Source organism: Hyaena hyaena, unplaced genomic scaffold (assembly GCF_003009895.1).
Source record: "Hyaena hyaena isolate Hyena2069 unplaced genomic scaffold, ASM300989v1 scaffold_1040, whole genome shotgun sequence".
Classification (NCBI taxonomy): Eukaryota; Metazoa; Chordata; class Mammalia; order Carnivora; family Hyaenidae; genus Hyaena; species Hyaena hyaena.
Genome location: NW_024081670.1, coordinates 384,012 through 405,554, shown reverse-complemented (window position 1 = coordinate 405,554; position 21,543 = coordinate 384,012). Strand labels below are relative to the sequence as shown.

At 32.8% G+C, this 21,543-nt stretch overlaps 1 protein-coding gene across 2 annotated transcripts in view; it reads left to right on the top strand.

Moving 5' to 3' along the window:
- ARL6 (ADP ribosylation factor like GTPase 6) overlaps nt 1-21,543 on the top strand; it is a 33,842-nt gene that overhangs the window by 8,304 nt on the left and 3,995 nt on the right. The window contains exons 5-8 of one of the 2 annotated variants that reach the window (XM_039221987.1): nt 2,943-3,037; nt 15,614-15,743; nt 19,545-19,600; nt 19,731-19,743. In XM_039221987.1, coding sequence (XP_039077918.1) covers nt 2,943-3,037; nt 15,614-15,743; nt 19,545-19,600; nt 19,731-19,743 — 294 coding nt within the window. The remainder of the gene's footprint in view (nt 1-2,942; nt 3,038-15,613; nt 15,744-19,544; nt 19,601-19,730; nt 19,744-21,543) is intronic. The other variant, XM_039221988.1, reaches the window with a different exon arrangement.

Here is a 21,543-nt window from a genome sequence, read left to right as displayed (position 1 = left end):
CCTGCAAGTGTGGGGTTAAAAAATACATAGAAAATAGTACTTCAAAAAAGGAAATTTTTCTTTTCTTTTTTTTTTTTTTTTAAGTTTATTTATTTTGAGAGAGACAGAGACAGCATGAGTGGGGCAGGTGCAGAGAGAGGGAGAGAGAAAATCCCAAGCAGGCTCCGCACTGTCAGCGCAGAGCTTGATGTGGGGGCTTGAACTCATGAACCGTGAGATCATGACCTGAGCCCAAACCAAAAGTCTGACACTTACTGAGCTACCCAGACACTCTAAAAGGAAATGTTTCTGATTTTAATTCCTTTTTCTTCAAAATATTTTTGGAAGAAGTTAATTTTTACAAATGCTATAGATAAATTGTAGGTTGAAAAGTGAATAAGGTTACCATAGAGAAGTCTACAATAATAGTATATTTATTTCCCGTATCTCTATATTTTTCTAATTATGAATGAACAATTCATTTTAATCTATTAGACTAAAAAGTTAAAAAGATTAAATCTACTGTTGGCAAAACAAGTCACTCTTCTGGTGGGAATGTAACATCTTTTTCAGAAAAATTTATCAGTATCTGTTAAAATGAAAAATATTCTTGCTCTCCAGCCATCATTTTGCTCCTTGAAAAGTATCCTATGACTAACACTAGTGGGCAAAAATATACATAGAAAAATGTGTGTTGAACCCTGTGTATAATGACATATCTCAATTATAAAAAGAAAAATAGTATTCTTAATAAAAATATGTGCTTTGTATATATAGAGAAGAAAAATAAATAGGTGGAATGTGTGCCAAACCATTAATAGCATTTGTTTTGGAACACTAAGATTATAAGGGAACTTACTTTGTCATTTATATGATTCTATAATGTTAATTAGTATATAATTTTTGCATCTCATCCATTATAATAAGGAAAAGTAATAAAGTGTAAAAGGAGTGCATATTTTTTAATATTTGGAAAACATAGAAAGAATATAAAAAAGTTGTTTTCTGTAATCTCACTACTAATAAATTTGCTATTGTTAATTTTTTTCTATATTTCTTTTTTAAATATAAAATATACACTTTACATAATTGAGAAAGGAACATTCTAAATTACCACAAATAGTTTTTTATCCTGCTTCTTTAATTAACATTCTATGATAAGAGTAAATCAGGAGAAACATCCAAAGAATATAACTAATGAATGGCTACCTGTTATTTTTTCATATGCCTAAGCCTATTTTTTGGTCATTTTTCTATTTTTGGACATAAAGGTTATTCTCAGTTTTTGAAGATCATAAACAACCCTTCGGTTAACACATCTTGCTGCCTAAATCTTTGTCATAGTTCATGTTTCCTCAGAATGAATTCCAGAAATAAAATTACTGGTTTAAAGTGACTGAACATTTTTAAAGCGCTTGGTAGATTCTTTCAGTCATATCAGTTTCTTTTTTTTTTTTTTTTTAATTTTTTAATTTTTTATTTATTTATTTTTTTCAAATAGTTTATTGTCAAGTCATATCAATTTCTATAGCTACTACTAATGTATGACTGGTAATAATCTGTATTTGTTTTACTTAATGATAGGAAAAAATAGAACTAAAAAGTTGTTTTATTTTTATATTCATGTGATTACTAATAACATTGAACTGTAAATTAATAATTTTTGACTGGAATAAGTGATTCACAAAAAATCTGTAAATGTCCAATAAATATATGAAAAGATATTGAACTTCACTAGCAATTAAATGAAGTACAATGTAAATATGCTTTTAGATTGGCAAAAATGAAAACAGTGTTAAAAGTCCTACTGAAAACGGGTGGGAAAAGTACTGATACTAGTATAAGTATATGTTGGTAAAGCATATCTGGAATACAGTTTGTCAGTGTTTATGTAAAACTTTTAATTTTGTATGTATTGCTAAAAATTTTAGTTCTAAGAACAAATCTTAAAGTATCAAAAAATTTAACAATTGTATTTAGGAGGATGTTTATTCCAAACTTTTTCATAATCATGAAAATTAAGAATAATCTCTAAGTCCAACAATAGAAGTTTGACACAGTATTTGATGACACACCCATGCAATGGGATACCTTATAATGGTTAAAGAAAGGTGCAGAGGGAATCAGTGACTTTTTTAAGGGCCACTGTCTATAGTGCCACTAGATCTATAATCTCTAAGGGCCACTAGATCTATAAGTGAACCCTTAAGCCAGTTCAGTAGCTGGTCATCAGTTTAAAAAATTGAATAAAATAAAAGCTATTTGTAATTATTACTTCCCAAAACTTATTTCAAATGTAGTTTTGTATACTTTTGTATCTTCTTAATGTAAAACGTATTTATCACTATGGTTATGGTAAAAAGTACTGGTATAGTGTTTAATGTTTCATACAAAAGTAGCTCAAACTGGGGGTGCCCAAGTGGCTTAACCCAAAGTTAAGTGTCCAACCCTTGATTTTGGTTCAGGTCATGATCTCATGGTTTATGAGTTTGAGCCGCACATCAGACTCTACACTGATGTGTGAAGTGTGCTTGGGATTCTCTCCCTCTCATTCTGCACAAACTATACTGCAAAAAAGATCAAGGAAATGTATATGTATCAGAAGGCAGGGTATAAAATAGCAAGATTCCATTTAAGTACAAATGTAGATATTCATATACGAATTTACACGAAGAAAATGTCCAAATTGATTTACCTCAAAGTATTAATGATTGCGTCTGTGTAATAGAATTATGATTTTACTTGTAATTTTTTAAAATTATGAAATAACAAGTCATTAAAGTTAACAGATTATCAACCGAGAACAAATTATCTTATATAAAATATGACTAACGATCATATATTAATCACTCATACAAACTAATAAATGAAAAGATAATACACAGGTTAGGAAATGCAAATGAATACTAAATATGGAAAATTTATGAGTTTATCTTTAATATTCTCATTTTTATATTATACAGAGAAGGACAAGCCATCATTTTTGTCATTGATAGTAGTGATAGATTAAGAATGGTTGTGGCCAAAGAAGAACTTGATACTCTTCTGAATCATCCAGGTATATTTGTGTGTCTGTGGTATCTGTGCTTTAGGATCTGTTTACATGAGATGTTTTGTTCTTTGGTGTTGGCAGTGAATGTTATTTGTTTTATGTAATTATCTCTAATTTAAAACTTTTGAATTTTTTATTGATATCTAATTAATACAGTGTTATATTAGTTTCAGGTGTACAATATAATGATTCAACAATTCTATACATTAATGAGTATATTACTCCCCTTTATTTTTTAATTTTAAAATATAGTAACTATGCAGAACTTATATCTTTACCTATGGCACATTATATGTGTTTTTTATTTTTATTTTTAAAAATTTTTCATTTATTTTTGCATGTACTTTTTAAAATTTTTATTTAAATCTAATTCAGTTAACATATAGTGTAATAATGGTTTCAGCAGTAGAATTTTGTGATTCATCGCTTACATATGACACCCAATGCTTATCCCAACAAGTTCCCTCCTTAATGCCTATCACCTGTTTGGCCCATCCCCCACCCAAACCCCCTCCAGCAACCCTCCTCTTGTTCTCTATCTAACCGTCTCTTATGGCTTACCTCCTTGTCTGTTTTTATCTTATTTTTCCTTCTTTTCCCCTATGTTCATCTATTTTGTTCCTTAAAGTCCACATATGAGTAAAATCATATGGTATTTATCTTTCTCTGACTTATTTCACTTAGCATCATACATTCTAGTTCCATCCATGTTGTTGTAAATGACAAGTTTTCATTCTTTTTGATTTCCAAATAATACTCCATTTTGTATATATATACCACATCGTCTTTATCCATTTGTCAGTCAGTGGACCTTTGGGCTCTTTCCATAATTTGGCTATTGTGGATAGCACTGCTATAAATATTGGGGTGCATGTGCCCCTTTGAATCAGCATTTTTGTATCCTGTGGATAAATACCTAGGAGTGTAATTGCTCGGTCATAGCGTAGTTCTAGTTTCAATTTTTTGAGGAATCTCCATTCTGTTTTCCAGAGCAGCTGTCCCAGTTTGCTTTCCCATCAGCAGTGCAAAAGGTTCCTCTTTCTCCACATCCTCGCCAACATCTGTTGTTTCCCGAGTTGTTAATTTTAGTCATTCTGATAGGTGTGAAGTTGTATCTCATTGTGTTTGATTTTTATATCAACTAAACACAGTAAGTTACTTTTTTTTTAATGTTTTATTTATTTCTGACAGAAAGAGAGAGACAGCGTGAGCAGGGGAGGGTCAGAGAGAGAGAGAGACACAGAATCTGAAACAGCCTCCAGGCTCTGAGCTGGCTGTCAGCACAGAGCCCAACATAGGGCTCAAACCCACGAACCGTGAGATCATGACCTGAGCCAAAGTCGGACGCTTAATGGACTGAGCCACCCAGGTGCCCCTGTAGCTTTGTAAAATAGCTTCAAATCTGGGATTGTGATACCTCCAGCTTAGTTCTTCTTTCTCAAAATTGCCTTGGCTATTTGGGGTCTTTTGTGGTTCCACACAAATTTTAGGATTATTTTTTCTATTTCAGTGAACAATACTATTGGTATTTTGATGAGGATTGCATTAAATCTGTAGATTGCTTTGGGTAGAGTGGACATTTTAACAATATTAATTCTTCCAATCCATGATCATAGTATATCTTTCCATTTGTGTTGTCTTCAATTTCCTTCATTAGTGTCTTACAATTTTCAGAGTACAAGTTTCACTTCCTTGATTAAGGTTTTTGTATATTAATATGCATTATGTATTACAGATTTTTATATGTATATAACAAATATATAACAGAATTTTGTATATTAATTTTGTATCCTGCAGGTTTACTGAATTCATTTATTGGTTCCAATAGTATTTGGTAGAGCTTTTGGGCTTACCATGTATAGTATGTGATTTGCAATAGTGAGTGACAGTTTAACATTTCCCTGCCAATTTGGATGCCTTTTATTTCTTTTTGTTGTCTAATTGCTGTGGCTAGGAATCATAATACTATGCTGAATAAAAGTGGCCAGAGTAGACATCATTGTCTTGTTTTTAATTTTAAAGGAAAAGTGTTCAGTTTTTCACCATTGAATATGATATTAGTTGTGGGTTTTTCATGTGACCGTATTATGTTGAGGTATTTTCTCTCTAAACCCACTTTGTTGAGGGTTTTTTATCATAAATGGATGTTGTATTTTATCAAATGCTTTTCTCCATCTATTAAGATGATGATCATATGGTGTGTATCCTTCATTTTGTTAATAGGGTATATCACATTGATTTATTTGCTAATATTGAACCATCCTTGAATCCCTGGAATAAACCCAACTGGATTATGGTGTATTGTCCTTTGTTCAGTTTCATTGTCTAACATTTTGTTGAGAATTTTTGCCTCTGTGTTTTAGAGTGTCTTTCTCTGGTTTGAGTATTAGAGTAATGCTGGCCTTATAGAATAAATTTGGAAGGTTTCCTTCCTTTTCTATTATTTGGAATAGTTTGAGAAGGATAGATATTAACTCTTCTTTAAATGTTGGTAGGCATCACCTGTGAAGCCCACTGGTCTTGGACTTTTGTTTATTGTAGTCTTTTGGTTTTTTAATTCAGTTTGTTACTAGCAATCAGTCTGTTCAGATTTTCTATTTCTTCCAGATTCAGTCTGGAAAGACAGTCTGTTTATAGGAATTTATCTGTTTATTCCAAGTTGCCCAATTTGTTGGCATATAACTTTCCATAGCAGTCTCTTATAATCCTTGACATTTCTGTGGTGTCTGTTCTTCTCTAATTTCTGGTTATGTTTATTTGGGTCCTTTCTGTCTTATTTTCTTGATGTGTTTGGCTAAAGGCTTATCAGTTTTGTTTATCTTGGTTTCATAATCTTTTCTGTTGGTGTTTTTGTCTCTATTTCATTTATTTCCACCCAGAACTTTTATTTCCTTCTTCTAATAACTTTGAGCTTTGTTTGTTGTTCTTTTCTGTTTCTTTTAGGTAAAGGATCAGATTGTTTAATTGAGATTTCCTTTGTTTCTTCATGTAGGCCTGTGTTTCTATAAACTTACATTTTAGAACTGCTTTTGCTGGGGCTCCTGGGTGGCTCAGTTGGTTAAGCGTCTGACTCTTGATCTCAGCTCAGGTCATAATCTCATGGTTAATGGGGTTGAGCCTCGCATCAGGCTGTTAGCTAAAAGTGCAGAGTCTGCTTGCGATTCTCTCCGTCTCTCTTTCTGCCCCTTCCCTGCTGTTTCTCTCTCAAAATAAATAAACATTAAAATATTGCTTTTGCTGTTTCCCTAAGATTTTGAAGCATTATGTTTTCTATTCTGTCTCTAAGTATTTATTATTATTTCCTTTTTGATTTCTTCGTTGACCCTTTGGTTGTTTAGCCTCCTTTGTGTTTTTTTCTGTTCTTTTTTTTTTGTAATTGATTTCTTGTTTCATACAAGATGCTTGATATAATATGAGGATTCTTAAATTTATTGAGACTTGTTTTGTGCCCTAACATGATCTGTCTTGGAGAATATTCCAGGTGTATTTGAAAAGAATGTGTATTCTGCTGTTTTCGGATGGAATATTCTGTATATATCTGTTAAATCCATCTGGTTTAATGTGTTGTTCGATGCCACTGAACAAAGTTCCTTATTGGGTTTCTGTCTAAATGATCTATCCATTGATATAAATGGAGCTTAAAGCCCCCTACTATTACTATATTACTGTCAGTTTCTCTCCTTTATATCTATTAATACTTACTTTGTATATTTAGATTCTTCTGTGTTGGGTGCATAGATGGTTACAATTGTTATATCCTCCTATTAGATTGATTTTTTAATCTTATTTATTACTTTTCTTTGTATTTTATTATAATCTGTGGTTTAATATTTATTTTACCTGAGGCCACCTGGCTGGCCTTGTCAGCAGAGTATGCGACTCTTGATCTCAGGGTTATAAATTCAGACTGTACACCCTACATTAGTTATAGAGATTACTTAACAATAAAATAATTTAAGGGGCACCTAGGTGACTCAGTCAGTTCAGTGTCTGACTTTGGCTCAGGTCATGATCTCACAGTCTGTGGGTTCGAGCCCCACATCAGGCTCTGTGCTGACAGCTCGGAGCCTGGAGCCTGCTTCAGATTCCGTGTCTCCCACTCTCTCTGTCCCTCCCCCTCTCACTCTCTGTCTCTCTCTATCAAAATAAAATAAAGACATAAAAATTTTTTTTAATTTAAAAAATAAAAAATAAAATAAAATAATACTCATTTTATCTGGTATATGGGCTGCTACCCCAGCTTTCTTATGCTTCTGTTTGCATGGGAAATCTTTTTACATGCCTCCATTTTTGGTTTGTATGTGTCTTTAGATAGGCAGTATATAGATGGGTGTTTTTTTTAATCCATTCAGTCACCCTGTATATGAACTTTTTAAAAATGATGTATAAATTGTATATAGTCAAATGCTTAGATATTGAGTATGTAGTTCAGTAATTTTGACTAATGCATACACTCATGTAACTCCACTGCCTATCAAGAAACAACATTTTCATCATACCAGGAAGTTCTTTCACATTCTTTCCCAGTCAACACTCCACACCTCATACCAGAGAACTTCTAAACTGATTTCTGTCACCAGATTAATTTTGCCTATTTTACAGCTTCATATAAATTGGGGGAAACATACATTTTTGTGCATAAGCTTTTTTATTTGGCAAAATGTTGTGGGGAATCATCTTTATTGTTGTATATATCACTTGTTTATTCCTTTTTATTGCTATGTAACATTCTGCTATGTAAATAACCCACAGTTTCTTTATCCAGTATCCTGTTGATTGACATCTAGACTATTTCTAGTTTAGGACTATTATGAATAAGTCTAATATGAATATTCTTGTAAAAGGCATTTTGTAGACATGTTTTCATTTCTTCTTTGAAAAATTCCTAGGAATGATACTGCTGAGTCATAGGATAGACATTATGGGTCATATTTAAAGTAACTGCCACTTAATTTTCAAAGTGGTCATACTATTTTATATTCTTAATAGCATATGTGTGAGTTCTAGTTTCTTTACACCCTCTCCAATGATTGATGTAGTATTTTTTTTTCACTTTAGCCTTTCTACTAGCTGTATAATAGGATCTCATTTGCTTTTAGTTTATATTTTACTGATGATTAAAAATGTTGAGCAATTTTGCATATTTTATTTACCATTCTTATACGTTTTCTTGTAAAATGTCTTTTTTTTTTTTTAATGTTTATTTATTTTGAGAGAGTGTGTCTGTGCAAGTGAGGAAGGGGCAGAGAGAGTAGGAGAGAATCCCAAGCAGGCTCCACACTGTCAGCGCAGTACCCAATGTGGGGCTTGATCTCACGAACCAGGTGATCATGACCTGAACTGAAATCAAGAGTCTGATACTTAACTGACTGAGCCACCCAGGTGCCCCTCTTTTGTAAAATATCCTTCTAAATCTTTTGAGCATACGTTTAATTTGGTTATGTGTCTTATTATTGAATTTTAACATTTCTTTATAAATTCTAAATAGAAGACCTTTGTCAGATATTTGTGTTTTGAAGATTTCTTACCAGTATATGGCTCACCTGTTTATTTTTTTTCACATTATCTTTTTTTTTTAAGTTTAGTTATTCATTTTTTTTAACGTTTTTTTATTTATTTCTAGGAGAGAGAGAGAGAGAGACAGCGTGAGCAGGGAAAGGTCAGAGAGAGAGGGAGTCACAGACTGAAACAGGCTCCAGGCTCTGAGCTGGCAGTCAGCACAGAGCCCTATGCAGGGCTCGAACCCACGAACCACGAGATCATGACCTAAGCGAAAGTCGGACGCTTAACCGACTAAGCCATCCAGGCGCCCCTATTTATTCATTTATTTTGAGAGGTGGAGGGCAGAGAGAGAGGGAGAGAGAGAGAATCCTGAGCAAGTTTTATACTGCCAGTACAGACCCCGACACAGGGTTCAGTCTCACAACTGTGATATCAGGACCTGAGCCTAAATCAATAAACAATTGGACACTCAACCAACTGAGCCACTCAGGTATCCCATTTTCACAGTATCTTTTAATGAACAGATTTATCTAATTTTGGTGAAGTCTAATTTACCAATTTTTTTTAATTTTTTAATTTTTAATTTCAATTTTAGCTAACATACAGTGCAATACTGGTTTCAGGAGTAGAATTCAATGATTCATCACTACATTTAACACCCAGTGCTCATCACAAGTGCACTCCTTAGTACCTGTCACCCATCTAGCCCATCTCCCACCCATCTCCATTTATCAACCTCAATTTTTTTTCCTTTTAATACAAACTGTTTATGTACTCTCTAAGAAAGATGTAGCTACTGCCTTAAGGTTACTAACATATTCCATGTTTTCTTTTAGTAGCTTCATAGTTTTAGTTTTTATGTTTAAGCCTGGGAACCATCTTGAATTAAATTTTGCATTTTTTTTTTTTACAGATATCCAATTATCCCAAAATACATTTGTTGGGAAAAAAAATTTTAATGTTTTTTTATTTATTTCTGAGAGAGAGAGAGAGAGAGACAGCATGAGCAGGGGAGGGTCAGAGAGAGAGGGAGATACAGAATCTGAAGCAGGCTCCAGGCTCTGAGCTAACTGTCAGCACAGAGCCCAACACGGGGCTCGAACCCACAAACTGTGTGATCATGACCTGAGCCAAAGTCGGAGGCTTACCCGACTGAGCCACCCAGGTGCCCCAGAAAAAAAAGTTTTTTCATTGAATTACTCGTCAAAATCATTTGACTTTCATGTTTATTGAGTTTAATTTGTATATATATGTGTGTGTCTATTTCTGGAATCTGTATTCTATTCCACTGATCTCTTATGTACTTTTGCATTGTCTTTATTATCATGGATTTATAATAAATCTTGAAGTCAGGATAAATTCTCTAACCCTGGTCAGCTTCTTCAAGATAATTTTAGTAGGTTTAGGTATTCCATATTTTTAAATAGTGTTTAAAATCAGCTTATTAATTTTTCTAAAACTCCTGCTCGGGTTTTATTTTGATCCTATTTGGAGATAGCTGACATCTTAACATTAGACTTAACATTGAATGTTCCAACTCATAAACATGGTATGTCACTTCATGTATTTATGCTTTTCTCAATTTCTCTCTTTTACAGTTTTCTATGTAGGTCTTACACATCATTCATTCAACTTATCCATAAGTTTTTATATTTTCAAAGCTATTATAATAGTATATTTCATATTCTAATGGTTCATTGTTAGTATGTGAAAATATTGACTTTGTATTTTGGGAGGTTGCTAAATACACTTATTCTAGTAGTTTTTCCCTAGATTTCTTAGAATTTTCTATGTATAGTCAACAAAAATTCTGCTGCTTCTGTTTTTAGTCTTTATGCCTTTTATTCTTTGTCTTATCTTATTGCACTGGCTAGGACCTTCAGTACAATGTTGAATAGAAATGGTAAGTCTTGTCTTTTTCCCACTTTATTTCTGCCCTAAATACTGGTGTTCACCTCCCTTCCTTACTGATAAATCCTATGTGGCTTTTTATATTTTTCCTCCAAATGACATCTGGAAACTCTCTCTGCTACCTTTTGGTTGGTAGAAGCTACTTTTCCTGTTATCTTGACATTTTTTAAGCTAAATCTCTTTCTAAAATTATCAGACCATCTTTTATTAGCATTAAATCCTCCACTTTCCTTTTGCTTTATGTTCACATAATAACTTCACTTTTTCTTGAATCATGTTAGAGTGTATAGGGTTGCCTTTCTTAGAGGAGTCCTGCACTCACATAAAAGCTATATTTTCAATACAAGATGAAAAAGTATTTCATGAAATGTGCAAGGTTTTAATGCCTACTGGCATAACTGCAGCAATGACCTCATGAATTTGCTTTTCATTTTTTACATTGGTTTTTATACTGGATTCATTTACCTTGAAATGGCAGGCATCCACAGCTTCAGACCTCAGTCTATGGTATATATCAAGAAATTCAGCTTTTTCTTGTAATGTTGTGCCTTCTTTCCACTTCTTGGGAGCATTTCCAACATTACTGGAGCACTTTGTGTGGGTCCCACAGTATAATTCAAGGTTTACAGTATTGCACAAACCAAGATGAAAAAATATGTGAGAACTATAAGAGATAACTTTTACTGTGATACACGATTTACTTGAGAGAACTCACATAGAAATGATTAGTGTCACATAGCATTTTAAGCAGATACTTTCAACATCTGCAGTAGGCGCAAGCAGTGACTTTGAAGTTATCACAGTGGTACAGTATGTATTGCAGTTAATTTTATCCAGTTATGAATTAATACTGCATCTTTACACTTGTTTGCACTTCTCTTAACTGTGAATGATGCCATGTTTGGTCTATGTGCATGTAAATTTTGATGAATTTTAACTTTTTATAATAGATTTGTCTATCTTTTATGATATTAAATGATAAATTCATCTTGTATCTATATGTATTTTATGCATTCATGCGATAACCTAACATTTTCTTATTTTTTTTCTATGTTTCTAGGCTACATGATTTGTTTACAGGTTTTTTCAAAATGTTCCAAGTCTCCAAAAATTTTTCAATATATTTACTGATAAAAGGGCATATATAAGTGGACCTGCATAGTTCAAGCTCATATTATTCACTGACTTTTATCAGTCGTCCATTGACAGACACTTAGTGTTGTTTCTGTATCTTATTCCCATTCTTTACTTACCACTAAGTATGCTTCCCACTAGGGTTTGCATGTATCTTTCTTTATTATAATGGTCAAGGAAATTTTCTGCTATTTCTAATTTTCCAAAAGTTTCCATCATAAACTAGTGTTATATTTTACCAAATGCTTTTTCTACATCTATTACAATGATACTGTGATTCACATATATTAAACCAAACTCACATTTCTGGGTTAAATCTCATTTGACCTTTGATTATTGACCTTTTTACATATCATTGAATTGGATTTGCTAACATTTTATTAAAGATTTTTGTTTTTGTGCTCATGAGGTTCTGGTTTATAACTTTCTTAAAATGTTCCAGTCATCAAGGTTATAGAGGCCTCATAAAATGGGTTGGAAGGTATTTACTTTTCTCTTTTTATTTTATTTTTTTGGGGTTGGAGAGAATTGGTATTATTTCTTCCTTACATATTAGGTAGAATATATGAATGAAGCCATCTGGGTTGGGATTTTGTGTGTGTACAGAGTGTCAGGGCATAGGGAGACTATGAATTATGAGTTAAATTTCCTAAGCTGATATAAGGCTGTTAAAGTTTGGTATATCTCCTTCGGTCACTTTTGGTAATTTGACCATATTTTTAAATTTATTGATGTTGTCAAGTTTATTGGCATAAAACTGTTTATAATATCCTTTCACTGTCCTTTTAATGTCTATAAGATGTCTGTATCTTCCTTCATTTTTAATATTGATAATTTATGTTTCCTCCTTTTTTTCTTGCTCAGTCTTTTAAAGAGTCTATTGATTTTATTAACTTTTTAAGAACTCTGGCTTTCTTAATGTCTTCTGATGTTTTTTTTTAATTTTTGTTAATTTCTGCTCTTTTATTATGAATTTTATATACTTACATTGTATTTCAGTATCTATTATCTTTCTCAGTTGGAAACATTTTTTAAGCTTTTTTATTTATTTTGAAAGAAAGAGCAGGTGAGGGGCAGAGAGAGAGAGAATCTGAAGCTGATTTACAGAGTCTGCCCAGAACCCAACTCAGGGCTCAAACCCACGAACTGCAAGATCATGACCTGAGCCAAAACCAACAGTCAGACACTCAACAGACCACCCAGGCACCCCTCCATGTCACAATTTTTTTATATGTTTGTTTTCTATATTATTTAAAGTATTTTCTGGGGCGCCTGGGTGGCTTAGTCGGTTAAGCGTCCGACTTTCGCTTAGGTCATGATCTCACGGTTCGTGGGTTCGAGCCCCGCTTCGGGCTCTGTGCTGACTGCCAGCTCAGAGCCTGGAGCCTGTTTCAGTCTGTGACTCCCTCTCTCTCTGACCCTCTTCTGCTCACGCTCTCGCTCTCTCTCTCTCTCTCTCCTAGAAATAAATAAAAAATATTTAAAAAAAATAAAAAAATAAAAAATAAAGTATTTTCTAACTTAAACTTGTGAATTCTTTTTTGACCCTTAGATTATTTAGTTGTGTGCTACTTAGTTTCCTAAATATTTGAGAATTTTGGAGGTTTCTTTTTGTTATTGATTTCTAATTTAATTCCATCTGATGGAATAACATATTCTATATGATTTCCTTCTTAGAAATATATGGCCCAACATATATGGTCTGGCTTGGTGACTTTTCCATCTGCAATTAAGTAAAGTCTATATTTGGCTGTTGTTGAGCAAAGAGTCTATACATGTCAGTTGATAGTGTCCACATCTTATACATTCTTATTAATCTTTTTTTGTCTGTTCCATCAATTTCTGAGATAGGGGCCTTGAAGTATCCACCTATGATTGTGGATTTCTTTATATTTCCCTTAATACTGTCAAAATTTGCTTTATGTATTTGGAAGCTTATTTATTAGATATATGCGCATTTAATATTGTTTTGTCTTCTTGAGTAAATGATTGACACTTTTATAATTTTTAAATGCCTGTATTTTTCAGAGAGAAAGAGAGCGAGAGGCAAACTAAGAAACAGACTCTTAACTATAAATAACAAACTGATAGTTACCAGAAAGGAGGTGGGGTGGTGGGGGGGGAGGGAGATGGGTTAAATAAGTGATGAGAATTAAGGAGTGCACTTGTGATGAGCACCAGGTGATGTATGAAGTATTGTATTACTATATTGTACATCTGAAACTGATATTACACCGTATATTAGCTAACAAGTTTAAATAAAAACTTAAAAGAACACTGACATAAAGTAAACTGCACAGAGAACAATAACCAAAAAAAGGCAGTCTTTTTCTTTAATACCTTTCATCTTGAACACTACTTTTTCTGATAGTATCTTCTTACATTTAAATGTATACATAATATGTTTTTCTGTGCTTTTCTTCCCAGCTTGATTGTGTCCTTATGTTCAAAATGTGTTTCTTGTAAACATCATATAGTTATGTCTAGTTTCTTTTTATCCATTCTGACATTCTCTCTTCCAGGGTAAATTCTAGCTGGAATAACTATGTAAACGTAAAAGTCACAGCAGTACAGCAGTAGAAGAAACTATGGGGGAGGTTTAAATAATTCCAGAGTAAGAGGAGACCTTTCTAACTATAACACAGAATGCAGAATCCTAAAAGAGAAGATTGATTAATTTTACTGTATAAAAAGTTTTTACTTACAAAAGAAACCATGAGAAGTCAAAGGCAAATGTCAAGCAAATGGAAATATTTGCTATTTATATCATAGCTAGAAGACTTCTTCCCTTACTACTTATTGTGTTCCTACAAATCAATAAGAAAATAAAAACTTAATAGGAAAATGGGGAAAGGATTGGATAAGATAGTTCATAAAAGAGGAAATAGAAACATCCTTTGAATATATAGAAAAATTCTTGACCTCAAATTAAACATATTCTAATAGTACTGTTTACCTATCCTCCGGTCACATAGAAAAGATCAACAAGTTTGATAACACTCTTTTGGCAAAGGCACTGGAAACATTCATTTTTATACATTGTTGTTGAAGTATAAATTTATGCAATTTTTAAGGGAAAGCCTTTCAGTAATCCCTGTCAAAATAACAATTTACATATCCTTTGACCAGCAACTCTACTTCTCAGATTTAACCTATAAACATACTGGCCCATGTACAAAATTTGCTGTGTACATTTTTATTCATTTCAGCATTGCTTATAGTTTTAAATATTGGCAACAACACAAATATATCTCATGGGGACAGATTAAACAAATTGTGATACATAGTATTAACAGACAATATTCTGCTCATTATGTACTGATATGGGACAGTCTTCAAGATATGAAATTAAGTGAAAAAGCAAAAGATATAAAACTGAATAGTCTGCTATTTGTATAAAGAATAATGTATAATAATTGTTTGCAAATATTTCTAAAAAAGATACCAAGACATAGGTAATATGGGTTAACTCTTCTAGAGAGGACAAGTGGATGCCCTGAGACAAGTGGGATTCTTTTACTGTATATGCCATGTTATATCTTCTGAATTTTGAACTATGTAAAGATGTTATCTATTCAAAATTGAAAAATGTTTCCAAAATTATAACAAGGTAAAAATATTTTGTTAAAATAATCTAGTTTGTTACCTAAAACCTGTGACTAAAATCTGAAATGAAGATCTAGTTTATCCTCTACTTCATTGAAGTTTGCCTCCTTTCTACTGACAATAAAAACAAAATAGTTGACCCCTTTGCAGGTGCTGCTCAGTAACTGTTTAACAAGCCCCAATGCCCACCTCATTCATCTTTGTTTTAAAGCTCCAACCAGAGGCAGATAGTCTTAAGAAGAAAGGTTTTTGTTTTTAATTTTCCTGTCATTCAAGTACATGCCTGACAGTGTGTGTTTTCAAATGTTTTTATATGTTTGATATAGGAAGAAGAGGTTGTAAAACAGTATTGGTGAATTTAGTTTTAAGAATTTGAGGGGAAAGGACCAAAAAGCTGGAGGAGTGATAATAGTCTATTTTCTCTTTCAGATATTAAGCACCGCCGAATACCAATCTTATTCTTTGCAAACAAAATGGATCTTAGAGATTCAGTGACGTCTGTAAAAGTGTCTCAACTTCTGTGTTTAGAGAACATCAAAGATAAACCATGGCACATTTGGTAAAGTTTTATATTTATTTTCATTTTGTCATTCTGAAAAATCTCTCTGAGCTTCAATTTTTCTTTGCCAAGCTTATTGTGTAAGTGACCTAACATGATAGGATATAAGCTAAGCATTTTGTTGTATAGAATTGTGTCAGTGTGGGTGCTCATGAATATATATTGTTATAATAGTTTCAAATCTTGGGGCACCTGGCTGGCTCAGTTGGTAGAGCATGTGACTCTTGATCTTGTGGTTGTGAGTTTAAATCCCATTTTGGGTATAGAGACTGCTTAACTAAGTATGTCTTAAAAAAAACAAACAACACCTTTTCAAATATTTTTAGGGATGTAAAAATATAAACTAGTCTTTAAAAGAGTAATTTAGCCCACTTACCCCATTTCAACCACGCTGATTTCCTTCTTCACATTGAATCAGCCATCCATAGTCCCATCAAAACGTTTGTACTTGTTACTCCTTTTACCCACATTGCCCTCCAAAATAATTTTCCTGGCTTGCTATTATACTTCCTTCAGGAGAGAGACCCCTCCTGATAACCCTCCAGAATATCATTATATCTTACCCTTGTCCCTTATTCTTTCATACATTGTTTTATATTTCTATTGCGATGTCTTGTCTGGGTATTGCTTCTTTTATAGTCCATCTTCCTATACTAGTGCATTAGCACCATGAGAGCTGGGATTTTATCAGTTTTGTTTACTCTGTAACCCCTAGAATAATAATAGTACTAGGTATTTAGTATGTACACAACAAATTTTGGTTTATAGGAGTATATAGAAATGGGAATAATTCATTTGAACATACTAATAAAATTGAACTCTTCAGTAATTAGTATCTAAAATTATTATAGAGCATTTATTCGGAAAGCAGTTTCTTATTGATATATTTAACTCCAATGTGTCTTTCTGCCAGAATATTCCAATAAGGGTTACCAGAAGTTATATAGTAGTGTTTTAGTGCCAACCTTACATTAATTTAAGCTTCCTTCTAACCACCCACCTACCTCCCCCTGCTGCAGTATGTCCTTCTTTTGCCAGTTTCCCTTTTTTTAAAGAAGGTTTTTAAGAGAAACGCCTAACAGAAGCAGAGAAATCTACTGCCTCTAGAAGGAGAAACAGAATATGGAACAAGGAGATAGTAGAGCTCAGAAAAGAACTTTTAGAGCTAACCTTGGTGCTGAAACAGAGAAAGCCCTTCAAATGCCTCCATACTCAGAGCAACCAAAATCTCTACCCAGGAGTAAAACACTGCATATCTTGAGTAAAACCCTCCTTACTTTGAAATCAGAGGAAGAGTCAATTTTACTAAATGTCTTTTGAGTTGGATTTGAAGTGCTGTGTTATTTGGTCCATTAAGAAAGGAGAGATTTTAGGTAGAGAAATCTCTTAAGCTAGAAACTTTGTATTTCTTTAAATCATACCTAAATTGGTAATGTCTAAAGTAAAATAATTTTTAATTTTTGCATTGTATTAAGTGTTGTGACTGTTTTGATAGAAAGTACATTAGAAATCTGCATCTAAATTAGTAAAAAATATAGTCCTACTTTTAATTTTGAAATAGAAATTAATTTTGCAAATGGAAAAAATCTTTCTGATTAAAATAATCAGCAATTGAATTATAATAGATTTATTTATTCAGTTGTCACACCTAAATATTTCTCACTGAGAGAAAAGGTAATATCCTGATGCTGTAAGGATGTGGAGTATTATGTTGCCTGGTTCTGTATTTTCTATATAACTTACAGAAGAAATTTATCTATAATATTGACTTCTTAATTCAAACAATATCTCACTCACTAAGTTCTAATTAGTGTTCCATTTGTTGGTTTTTTTTTAATTTTTTGCTATGTTCTTTAAAGGATGTAAAAAATTGAAAATGCATTTATTTTTCTTTTCCAGCTTTATAGATAAAGGTAATACTTGATACAGAGATAAAATATTCTCTCTCTCTTGCTTTGGGTACAAGTAAATTTACTGGCCAATAAAGAAGGGATTATAGAGAAACATAGCCTGGAAAATTAAAGGAAAATTTTTGTGGTTTAATCCTTGGTTTTCATCATTGTACTAAACATGTAATCAACTCTGATTTTCAGGATCTGAGTTCGTTAATATTCTTCTTGTGTGTTCTTTGACAAGTCCCTGACACGATATGTATTTGCTTATTTACTCTCTTATGAAGGTAATAGATAACAAAACAGATAAATGAATATATAAAATGTCAGCTGGAAGGATGAAAGAAAGTAAAGTAGGATAATAAGAGAAAGAATAATAAGAAGTGCTCTCTCTGTGAAATCTAATTGAAGTCAGGGAGCAATTCATGCGATGGTTTGCAGGAATAGCTTTCCAGACAGAGAGATCAGCCAAGTGAAAAGTCTCCTAGGTGAGAATGTGCCTGGTGTGTTGTTTCAGGAATAGCAAGAAGATCTAGGGGGAAATTGTAGGAGATGGGACCACTGAGAAATAGCCAGGGGCCATATCGCATTGAGCCTTGTAGGACTTGGTAAAAACTTTGTCTTTTATTCTAATTACAGACCTGATGACATATTCAAAAGAAAAGGTAGAGTTCATACATTTGGGAATTATTAGGAAAAGAGGCAAAGTTTTTAGTACAGAACTAACATCTCCAGTGAAGGGGGATAATTTTTCCATTGTATTATTTGGTTGGGACTATAGTCTTGTTTGGGACAGTAGGTGTGTGATAAAAATCAATACATTGATCTGTCTTTATTTAAGCATTTCAGTTACTGATGTTTTGCTACTGATATGGATAATTTATAATTTTCTTTGTTTTCTGTCTTTCTATTTTATAAACTTTTTTCATGGTTTTTTTTTTTTTTTTTTTTAGTTTATTTCTGAGAGAGAGAGACAGTGTGAGCAGGGGAGGGTCAGAGAAAGAGGGAGACACAGAATCTGAAACAGGCTCCAGGCTCTGAGCAAGCTGTCAGCACAGAGCCTGACGCGGGGCTCAAACCCATGAGATCATGACCTGAGCCGAAGTCAGAAGCTCAACTGACTGAGCCACCCAGCGCCCCTTGTCTTTCTATTTTAAAATAATTCTATGATAAGTCATATTCATAATCTAATAAGTAATACATTGGAAGTAATTTCTGATTTGATTAGAATCAAATTACATATTTTAGGTAGTTAGGTATATTCTTAAATCTTGCTTCAGCACACTTAAAAGGAACCTTAATCATTCAGAAAATCTAATTGTTTATACTGATTGCTATCAGTCCATGTCTTTGAAAAAGGTAATCTGATACTATAAAAATTCTCTGCATTTTATCATTTTAGTCTATTTAGCATCATTGTATAGATGCTAAAACTGAAAACAGAGGGTTAAGTAATCTGTCCAGGTTCCTGAAGCCTGTAGGTATGAGAGTATGATTGAAATATGAGATTTTTTTTTTTTTATTCTACCAGTTTACCAACATTATAATTACAGGTTTATACCTTATCTCAAATTCCATTTCAAATAAGCCACTTCATCATGTAGCTAAATTGGAACCAAAGTCAAGCATTTCTAATAAATAAATGCCTGGAGTCACTAGGACTGGGCAAAGTAGAATAATAATGTTTTAATTTTTCAAATGTCTATATAAGTTATGAATAATTTTCTCATGTCTTCAACCTGATTACTCAGACTTATTTCCTAGGTATATTCAGTTTCAGTGCTTAACCAACTTTGATCAGATACATTACTAGAATTTAATAATTTGCCATAAAGCAAAATTGTAATGATTTATTCTTATGTTCTGTGATGTAATAAAATGGATATGTTTCTTGTGAATTTTATTTCAGTGCTAGTGACGCCATAAAAGGAGAAGGATTGCAAGAAGGTGTAGACTGGCTTCAAGGTACATCACAAAATACTGTGCATTTTCAATCTTTATTTCCATTCCATTCACATTTTTTTTCTTTTTTTTATTTCATTTTTATTATATCATAGCCTCTCTCCCTCTTGTTTCCATTTATTTCTGCTGTCAGAAAAAACAATACAGTAAGTATCCAGTACCTTGCTACATTTACTTATATTACATTTTTCTAAAGGGTTTATTTAAATAAAGTATTTGCATCTTTACAATTCAATATACATGACCCCTTTAGAAAATAATTGTAATTTATGGCAACAAATTTCTATCAGATCTAGTAATAGAAGCACACTTGAGGTTTGGGACAAATTTTAGGACTTACTGTCAAAATTAAGTAAGTTTGCATGGCATATATCTTTTAAGAATCATGCTGAACTCTATGTATAGCTCCATTTATACATAGCATGTTTACACAACCTTTTTTTTTTTTAATTTTTATTTTTGAGGTGGGGAGGGCATAAATAGAGACAAGAGAATCCCAAGCAGGCTCTGCGCTGTTCAGCAGGGTTTGAACTCACAAACCCATGAGATCATGACTAGAACTAAAATCAAGAGTAGGACACTTAACCACCCAGCCACCCTTACACAACTTTTAATACTCACTTAGTGTTATAAAAACTGGTATTCTATTGATGTTTTATATATTGCAGATTTGTTATTCATCAAAATAGCTTTCATAGGTTGGTACAGGCTTACTGTATGAAGGAATAAATTAACATCTAGCATTTCCTCTAAGATTACATTGTTTACTAATCACAGGAATGGTTTAAATAAGCGACCCACACAGAGCAATGGATGTGAATGAAACCAAGGTTTGTAGGTCTTTCTTATTACAGGACCCTGAGAGTCAGGCCAGAAAATGTCCATTTGTGAGTAGAACTGAGGATCATTCCTATCAGAAATCTCCCTGCCCTGAGCAAGGGTGAATAACAAAATATTCTTAATTCTAGTTGTAGTCTTGTGGCTATAAATTTAATTTCTTCTACACTAAGCCTTTAATACCAATTATGTGTAATTTTGTTTCCTCTTAATGTATGTCCTCATGAATCTAAGAATAGGCTGCTTGCCCATTTAGAAAGAGACCTCTCTTTGGTTCAGAGTACTAAACGTAAATCTGAAAAATATTTTTATGTTATTAGTAAAATACAGTATTTTAGTAAAGTGCACAGACTATCATCTTTCTTTCTGCCTTGTATTTGTGTAGACATCGTGACATTTACCATTAAACTACAAAGAATATTAATAGTCATGTTTTACAATTAAGTAAAACATAATTGAGAACCTCTAATGATTCGCAGAAGAACTACTGGGATTTTTCTGTGAACACACCAACTTAGTTTCTCAGATTGCGATAAAGAAGTGGTTTACACTTCTGATGATTTGATGGGACTGATTCCCACATAAAACAGGTTTACAGAACAACATTCTACAGAAGATGCCAGAAGCATATTTTCAGCCTTGATTTCTTACTTACAAGTGCTTATTTCTCATGGTGAAGTTATAGTATAGAGAGAAACCCTACTATTGCTCATAAAAACATAGTATTGAAATAGGTTGATATTATAGTTCTCTCTCTCTTTTTTTTTTTTTTTTTGGTTTATTTTGTTTGTAATAATAAGGCCACTAGGTGTCAGTAACAATCCAAGATCACAGTGCCACTTGCCAATTCTGGTCTTACTACTTAATTTTTGTGTCTTTAATTTTTCTGATTCATAATCTTTGCATCTGACCTCCCTTTTATTAAGGACAGTATACTATTGGAAATAGTTTTGTATCTTTGTGACACATATTATTTTATGTAATATTTATAGCAGTTTCTGTGAGCAGTTTCCCTATTGTATGTAGGAAGCAAGTATCTTTGTGACACATATTATTTTATGTAATATTTATAGCAGTTTCTGTGAGCAGTTTCCCTGTTGTATGTAGGA